Source organism: Austrofundulus limnaeus, unplaced genomic scaffold (genome assembly GCF_001266775.1).
Source record: "Austrofundulus limnaeus strain Quisiro unplaced genomic scaffold, Austrofundulus_limnaeus-1.0 Scaffold18, whole genome shotgun sequence".
Lineage (NCBI taxonomy): Eukaryota > Metazoa > Chordata > Actinopteri > Cyprinodontiformes > Rivulidae > Austrofundulus > Austrofundulus limnaeus.
In genome coordinates, this window is record NW_013952420.1 from 2624049 (window position 1) to 2633503 (window position 9455).

At 36.8% G+C, this 9455-nt stretch overlaps 1 protein-coding gene across 4 annotated transcripts in view; it reads left to right on the plus strand.

Moving 5' to 3' along the window:
* The window catches only part of LOC106514237 (RNA-binding motif, single-stranded-interacting protein 3), a 199289-nt gene that overhangs the window by 139153 nt on the left and 50681 nt on the right, over positions 1 to 9455 (plus strand). For all 4 annotated transcript variants that reach the window (XM_014003398.1, XM_014003400.1, XM_014003399.1 and 1 more), the window contains exons 5-6: positions 5434 to 5591; positions 8167 to 8246. In XM_014003398.1, the coding sequence (XP_013858852.1) occupies positions 5434 to 5591; positions 8167 to 8246 (238 nt within the window). The remainder of the gene's footprint in view (positions 1 to 5433; positions 5592 to 8166; positions 8247 to 9455) is intronic.

Sequence of the window (9455 nt, forward strand, 5' to 3'; positions counted from 1 at the left end):
GTGTGTGTGTGTGTGTGTGTGTGTGTGTGTGTGTGTGTGTGTGTGTGTGTGTGCGCGCATAGAAACTACATCAGATTAAAAAGTACAGCAGTGTTGGAACTGTTGGTCTGTTAGCAAAATGTTTGCGAAACAATTGGGCAAGATTCAAAGAAACTATTAGAAAATAACTGTTGAATGTACATGTAAAAGTGACGACCTTTCGGGAGTTACCCCCACCACAAGATGACCACTACAGCTAATCAGTTGATAGTAGATGAAAATTATTCATGACACATGCTTCTACCACTCACGGATTGAGTGAGATTTCACAATATTGCGTTCGATTTTAAATAACATTTCAGGGGTTGATCAAAAAAGCAAAATAATATGAAGAATTTTTTTGCTTTTAATTTAGCTTAGAGTGAGTTATTAATTTTAGATGTTTTAATTTTCTTCGTTACACGTTCACCATAGTTGTGCTATGAATTAGTCAAACAGGTACCCAAATGCTTTAAGTTGTTATAAATTTTCAGTTATCCAGGACATGGTAGGTAACACAAAACAAAAATTTGAAAAACTTCTATTCTGTGCAAAAATATAATTCAATTTGTCTTGCTTTTAATTTTTGGGGGGATTTAACCTATTGCACATTTCTGTGACTTTTCTTGACAGTCGCTGGTTTCTCTGTTTAGTTAAAAGGAACAATAAAGTTGTGAGGTTTTATTTGGATGCAATCAGTCATTGATTCCAGTTGATATCAGCATATTTCTCACTTTGAAATTTAATAACTAGATTACTGCAAATCTATCAGATCAAAATCTTATTTTTCTGGGTAAAATGGAGATGAGTTCTAGCTTAGTTTTACACAAACATTGTGCAGGACCAGAAGAAACCTTCTTCCCACAACCTACAACAGTTCATGACTGTGCTTTACACAAAAACACATTTAGCAAGTAGCAGCAGCTGAAATGACCTGAGATTAAATGGTGAGGTAATCAGAATCTTCGTGATGACTGCCCCCCCTCCAGTCATCACGAAAATAGGGATAAAGTGTATGTATCCTATCTTTAATGAAACCCTGGGGAGTTTTGGGTTTAGGGTTCATAAAGTATTTATGATATGTTCATTAAGTATTGATTAGGTCGTTAGGGAGCGTTTAGACACCCTGACAATCATTATAGAAGGTTAGAATTTGGCTTGAGGATGACGAAGACATAAGAAGACAAAAACGTACACGGTGAAGCAGGGTGATGAGAAAGATAAATGGAAATCGAGTAGAAAGAAAGATGAAGGCAGACCACATTGAAACTAAGAACACACGAACGTTAGGAGAAGAAACAATGAAAATAAAGACAAAACTCTACCCATTAAATATTAACTAAATATTCACACAGTGTTTTAGTCAGCAAGGCTACTATTAAAGAAGATTAGGTTTTAATGAGATGTGGAGGAGGGGTAAATAGCAAGTAAGGAGATGAGAAAAGGAGGCGGATGCATGAGATTGAATGAACATTTAGCATGGAAAAGAGGTTGGCTAAAGAAGGCAAAATAAAGGCAAGAACAGGTGTGCTACAAGAGCAAAGGAGCATGAATATGTGTAGTTTGTAAGGAAAGAAAATAGAGAAGATGCACTTTAGTGAATAGAAACAACTTGTGATAATCACATACTTCTTTATGAAAGTGGTTTGCCACTTGTTTTCAAAGCGTTCACGCTCGCTCTGCTTTACCTGCTCATTTTTTCTGACATAGTCATGAAAGGTTCTGATGTGCCATTTTGGATGTAAAGTCTTTCTATTCAAGATGAGAGCAAAATTGCTAAGAAATCGGGAGTATCATCATCAGCCAACATTTTTTTTCCCACAGGTTTTTTTAACTACTGCTTTGCCCTCAGCAGTTGTTGCTAACCAGGAAGTTGTAGGTAGACGACGCACAGACGTGCTGTAACGATGCAGGAATGAGGCTTAATGGGGCTGAAAACTCAAGCTGACTGGCGGGCTGGCAGGCAGGCCACCCAGTAAAGGAGGGGCACAGTTGGTGCGAAGCTGCTTCCAGCTCATGACAGATGTTACAAAGAGAGTCGGAGTGACAAAGAGACCCAGCTAGCAAGGAGATGGATAGAGAGAGAGATGAAGAGGGTGGTGAATCGTTTGCAACCTGCAGAGTGAGAGATCACTGAGGTAACTTGGTGTAAACAGCAACTTTAGGCAAAGTCAAGCAGAGTTCATTCACTTTTGGCTGCTTCACCTCTTTTTTACATTTTGTTTTGCACGTCTTGAAAAATACACACTGTGTATAATACACCATTTAGTTTGAGATTTATTTGGAGAAACAGACTTTAAATTGTAACAGCTGGTGTGATTGTCCCCTGTGTTTTCTACAGGATTTGTGTGTGCCTGAAAGGGATATTTCAAAAGGAACTGCAACTAGTTGTAACATTGACATACTGTATTTTAATACATATGTACTTCAATTAGAAAAATTAGGCTGCAAAAATACTTTAGGCTGTTCAGTTTTTATAAATTCAAAAAATGTATATTGCCACACTAATGTCTATGTTTTTTTACACCACAGAGCATTCTGGGTAAACCAGGTCCTCCAGTGCGAGCTCTTTCCAGTTTGAACATTATTTTTGGACAATGCCTGACATTCAACCCTTTTAAATGAAACCAGAGTGAGTTGACAGATAGGAGAGCATACGTAGAAATGACTCAGACTGTGACTGAAAATGTGGACGGAAGACACTGAAGCTGTTTCATGTGAGGTTCACCTCAGCTTTAGCCTTTCAGTTTTCGTGTTACCTCCCAAGCTAATATATGAATTAGCTTGGGAGCTAACCCCACAAATATCTTTCAACATGTGGTGCTAGAAAATTAGCTCCAGAGTTAATTTACTAAACATCACATTTGATCGTTTCAACCCATATAATGTGCAAAATATAAACCAATAGAAAATATAATTTTGCTGTCTTAGCTTTTATTTGCTTTTTAGCCTAGACTCTGTGTTTTTATCTCTGCTGTGACCTATCATCCTTATCATCCCCAGAATGCATTGCATCAGTAACAAAATGTCAATGTGCTTAATTGAAAAATGTGATAAACCAACTTTACATTATTTTTAAAGTAATTAGGAACTTTCAGATGTCACAAACACCAACCTTTAGTAGAATAGAGAAGTAACATATTAAGGCTAACTTGTGAAAGTAGGCAGAGATCCCTTTAAAAGAGGATTTCTGTGGAAAAAACAATTGTGAACAAATAATACTTCAGGGTGCAAAGCTGCAAGGACATATGGATAAAGGCCAATGTGGCAAAGATGGACATTACCATGCTGTTAAATGATTGGAATGGTTGTTGTATTGTGTTTGTTTTATGTGCAGTGAGTTTTGGGATAAGGAGGCGACAGACTTTTACTGTTCCGGTTGAAGCTGTAAAATATAATGGTGTTTGAAACAGCTTGCAGTGGAAGTATGGGGTGCCAGGGTCACTTCTGCAGGATATAAAGAAAATAAAGTCAGCCAGTTCAAGAGCCATGTGTATCTGGTGCAGCTAGGTGTCCCTGTTCACCAAACATGTTTGTGGTATTCTGGAACAGGATCTTGAGGTGTAGTTGGGACAGATTTGGTTGGAAACTTCAGGATTTCTTGTTGGTCTATCGTGGATGACGTGATTCTTTTGACATCTACAGAATTTGACTTTCACTATGCACTTATCACTACTCCGGCTTAAGGTGTTAAGTAGCAGCTGAGCCAAAGGACAATACAGTACATTCCAACCCTCACCTACTCCAGAGAAAACCCAAGACTTGCTGCAGGGACTCTATACCCCCTCAGGCCAGGGAATCTTTAGTGTTGCTGAAAATGAGGATATTTGGGTTTCCCTCTTGGAGTTATTGCTAAGCCTATAATAAATACTGTAGATAAGCATCATCACTGTGCAGCCGTTGGAGCCAAGTAAGTTATGAACTCTCATGAAACATCACAGAACTATTTACAGCAACAACAGAAGCACTGAAGGAGCCGAGTTTCTAAATAGCTTTTATGAAATTACAAAGTATTTTTTTCCTCGTAATTCATGGAACATGCCTGTGTTGTGCTTTTCTTCTGAAAACAAGTTGTTTGAAATAGAACCCCTGTAACCCAGAGCCCTGCATTCATACAGCTTGAATTTGCAAGCACCACAGACAGATTGTGATCTCCTGCAGTGCATCATTTGAACTACATGCTACCAAACAGAAGACAGAGAAACAGAAGTGCACTTGTCTAACTGTGAGTGATGCTGAGAAAAAGGTTCTTTTTTTCTCATGGAAAGGTTTATTGTAAATTTGGTAATATTTATGAATCTGGTTTCCTTTGTTGCTGCAAACCTAATGCCAGTTTATATTACCTGCTCTATTTTTTCAAGATGTAATTATTGAATTTAGTTATAAATAGGAATATCATTATTTAATAAGTGTAGCTATGTGGTAAGCTTGTTTCATATTTTCCACTTAGGTATAAAAGTATACCTGAAATAGTTTAACACGTTTTAAAATAATGTTTGTTCTATTGTTTGTTGAATCAGAAATTGTATGTAGAGAATATTACTTGTGTTTTTTGAACAGTGAATGTACTCAAAGCCAGCTAATGCAATGTTTGGTGCAGTTACAAGGTTTATTCTCAAGAAGGGAGTGTTGTGCCGATCAAAACCAGGTTTTTCTAAGATTTTGTCCAAATGTGTCTTGGTACTTACTGTTTTGTGCTTGAACTGGACTAGAAATCCATGAAGGATGACAATGGGAAAATGTTTATTGCAATAATTGAAGGTCTGAGTGTTGTGGTAGATGTTCAGTGTCTGAATGTGAATTCTAGGAAACTTTGTGGAATGTAAGTGACTGTACAATGGACCATTTTATGAGCACTCATACACCTAGTGGAGTCTGACTCTTCTGTTTAACAGGAACCAGTTTAGAGCAAATGCACTGGGTCTATATAACAGCAACGTCTTCTATCAACAGTCTTGATACCAGAAGATGTCAGAGCTCAGCTGCTTCACGCATGCACATATTTCACTATTTTTAACTACAAAATTATTTATTTTGTGTTTAACATTTCCACTTTTTTTCCAATCAGGGCTGATTATTGTGTGTTTGTGTCTTTCTTGTGCACAACAGAGCCATTGTCACATTTATTTGTACTTTTTTTGTATTTGTTAATGTAAAAATCTGCCAAATTAAACCCCAGTTATGGTGATCTGGAGGCAATCCATTTCTTCCAAACTACACGTATTTTTTTCAATAAGATAGTCACATTTTCTAACCAGAACAAGCTTTTTTTTGCAGCCCACTGGTGTTCTTGTCTTCAAGCTGTTAAATGGAGGAACTTTATTGTCTCCGATGACTATGTTGCTTCTAATTTACTTCAAGAATTTAAGGCTGGTATTAATCATTTTTTCTTCATTTTCTTCTGTCCCTTCGCAGCAACAGGAGCAGGACCCCACCAACCTCTACATATCCAACCTGCCGGTGTCGATGGATGAACAGGAGCTGGAGAACATGCTGAAGCCCTTTGGTCATGTCATTTCCACACGGATACTGAGGGATGCCAATGGCCTGAGCAGAGGAGTTGGCTTCGCCAGGTACATGAAATAAAACCCTAAATGAGTCATTACGATTCTGTTTATTCTTAATTTTTACAGTAAGGATTAATTTATACTTTAGGTTTCCATAGATGAAAACAGACTGATAAGGGTTGTGTGATTAAACCCTTACTTCCATTGTTCCCTTGAGAGGATAGAAATCTTTGAAGGCATGCACTTAAATGGAAGAAAAATGGACAATGTTGACAGCAAAGAGTAGAATTTTTGTGTGTTTTAAATAAAAATAAACATTCTATAGTAAGCTCTGTTTTTTATCAGTGAAGGGGTCCATGAAGACCACAACAATTTTCAATAGACTAAACAGATTTATGTTGCATGGACCTTTGGAGACAAATATAAAGATCAAAATGATCAATAAACTCATTGATGAATGCAGGTCAAATAAACCGGGAAGATTAGTTGAAGTTACTGATGCAGAAAAAAACAGAAATACAATAACTTTGCTGTTTTTTTTAAGTTCCAAGATCCATGAACACAAATACAGTAATAAATAACTGCAGTTATATTAAGAAACACCCTCCATCTATCTATTTTTACACAAATGTAATAAAACTTTTGTCCATTTTTCATTTTTTTATGATTTAGGAACTTGAATAACAAATGAAAATGAGGATATTGTTCTGTGAAAAAAACAAGGATATGTCAAACATTTCAGCAGTCAATAATCACAGTTATCCATTTTTCTCTTTTCTAAGTTTTTTTTAAAGTTATATGATGAGAATAAAAGTGCACATAAGCCTTGGATATGTAGAAGTCATTACCTTTGTAAACTGGTGACCTTGATCAGAGGCGACATGGATAAAAACGGCGTCAATTAAATTGCATCTACAGAAACCAAAATGGATTCAAGTAAATGAAGATGATTAACAGATGGTTTTCAAATGTCATAGCGACCTGCAGATCTCGTGATCAAATCGCGAAATTCGTGGCTGCGAATGCAGAAGAGGGGATGATCTACAGCACAGAAATGAATACAGTCTAGATTATTTATGTAATATGTTTCTATTATAAGTTGTTTTAACAGTCATGGAGCAAGTTTYCGTTTGAGTTAGTTACAAAACTGTGCTGCTCGTGTGGCAGAGAGATGCTCTTAAAAAAAAAAGAAAAACAGATGGCGTAAAAACACTAAGAAACTGAACTGTCAGCAAAGCGACATGATTTTTTGGCTGGCGATAATCAACTACAAAGATTTCACCCTCCTCGGGATTCCAGAGTGTTCAGATCACTCCTACCATTAAAGCTAAATACCTTCATTTAGATTTATTATTCAGTAGATCTATGGGTGTCCTGAAAGGCATGTTTTAAATACAAAGTATTATTATCCTGGTCATGCTCGTCTGCGTAGTTCAGTGGCCTGTTTGCATTTTTTCCTCCCTTGCTTTTGTGGTTCTCCCATACTGGTTTTATCGCTACAAGCTCAATAGTAGCCCACGAACAGGGTGRGGAGGGTAAAAAAGTCCCGGATGATGTCGTCAATGAAAACCATCTGTAAAAGATCATTAGTAGTTTTTAGTCCTGTGGTTATTTAGTTGATGAATAATTTCTCTTGTAGATTTTGTCAGACTTTTGTTCTAAATCAAAACAAACCAATATTTTAAAAAAAGAAAATGCACAAAAACAAAAGCTATGATAATTTATTTTTTTCACTTTTGTTGAAAAACAAAAACAATACAAAATCTGATCAAAGTGAAATCCAATCAGGTTTAATTTTGTTGTTTAGGGCTAAATTGGGTTTGATCACAACCCAACCAGCAACTGCTTTAACCTAGATGCAGTTATGCAAATTTAAATAAAGTTGTCCGTTTGTCTCTAAAAACAAGCCAGTACACTTGAATATTCCTAATTTAACATTTACAGTCAATCACTCTGCATTGCTCTGCCTGGCATTGCCCTACTCCTCTGCAAGTGTGTGTATGTGTGTGTGTGTGTGTGTGTGTGTGTGTGTGTGTGTGTGTGTGTTTGTGTGGTCATCTCAGTTACATTGCAGTTTTCCAGTGATTAGAATGCAGTCAGGGATTCATTCTGGGTCATTGACTGTTTTAAAGAAAACCGAAGAGCCACACAAATGCATACATCCTAAACACACACACATACACACTCACACACAGACACACACTCACACACACTAACAGACACACTAGCTTTTGCTTGCCAAGCAGGCAATTAGTCACTGAGCTGCGATTGGGTGAGCAGAGCTGAATAGGGGCAGACAAAGAGGACATGACACACAACAGATCAGTCTGAATGGAGTTTTTAAAGAGGGACAAAAGAGAGGAAACCCCATAGAAATCACAGACACACACACAGACACACACCAGCTTATCTAAGACATTTCTCGAAACGACACAAACACACCCACGTACTGATCATTTAACTGGTGAGCATTTATACTCACTAAGATGTAGGACACGCACAGTTGTATTTTCAGGCACTTGTATCCAAAACCAGTTCATTTTTTCCCCCACACACATTTAAAAAACAAAGTCTTTTGTACTTATTCAGCTCTAGCAGGAGTGATTGCACTGAAGCCCATCTGCCTTTGTTTCTGCCGCAGGATGGAGTCAACAGAGAAGTGTGACGTAGTCATCCAGAATTTCAATGGGAAATTTTTGAAAACCCCTCCAGGAATGGCAGGTATAAACTGACATTTACACACTAAATTTAGCTGTGATTGACTCTATACACTTTTGATACTCATTATTGTTATCCAGTCAACTCTCTTTTCACTTTCTGATGAAGATTTTTTTGTTTTCTCGTGCTGTAGTTGCAGGGGAGGGAGGGGGATCTGTGGGTACTGTGGGAAACCAGTTTAGCATCCTTTTCAAACCTGGCACTAACATGTCCTGTATGATCAGAACATGATTAATACAAGCGGTCGCACCCAGGAGGGGAAATTCATTCTGATGGAGCATCTGATCTTATTTATCTCCTCCACATGTAAACACACATAGTTGTCAGCTGAGCTAAAGCTGGTGTTTCTGTAATCATAGTTCAGGTAACTGAAGGTATTTGTCATTATTTAGACATATTTCCATCAGCTCGCTGGCAGACTATCCACTGTTTTCCACATAACTTCAATATGCACACAGGAGCTGTGTATAAGTAGCTTTTTATGATTGTAGTGCTTTGATATTTGCACAGAGTTTAGGATTCGGTCACCACAGGAGGCGCATTTAACTTTAACAGCAATCAAAACAAAAATCAGTGAATAATAAACATCCCTATGAAGCTTCTTGGTAATCTATTGAGTGTTATTCTGTGAGAAAACATTATTTTTTTTCCATTGGCAACAGTCCTGACAATCTAGTTTACTGAAACTTAGAACCAGAAGTGTACAGAAACAAAGTATAAAATACTTTACTTCTGTAGAAAATTTGGTTATGTACATTTTACTGGAGTAATTATTTTTCAGCTGACTTATTACTTCTACTCCTTACATTTTAAAAATAGCCTTGTTACTTCAGATTGTTTTCATTCTTGCTTGTCGTTCAAAACTAACAAGCATGATAATGATAGTGGTAGGGGAAACTGCATGTTCTTTACTTTTTTGATTTGTTTATTTTGCTGCATTGAATCATTGAAGTTACTTCATAATATGTGAGGTATCCTGAATTCTGTAGTGATCCTTATTCAAGCCCAATGAGTTCCAAAAAAGTAATATGTACTGTATATATACGTACATACAGGTGCTGGTCATTAAATTAGAATATCATGATGAAAAAGTGCATTTATTTCAGTAATTCCATTCAAAAAGTGAAATGTGTATATTATATTCATTCATTACACACAGACTGATATATTTCAAATGTCTGTTTTTTTTAATTTTGATGAATATATATATAC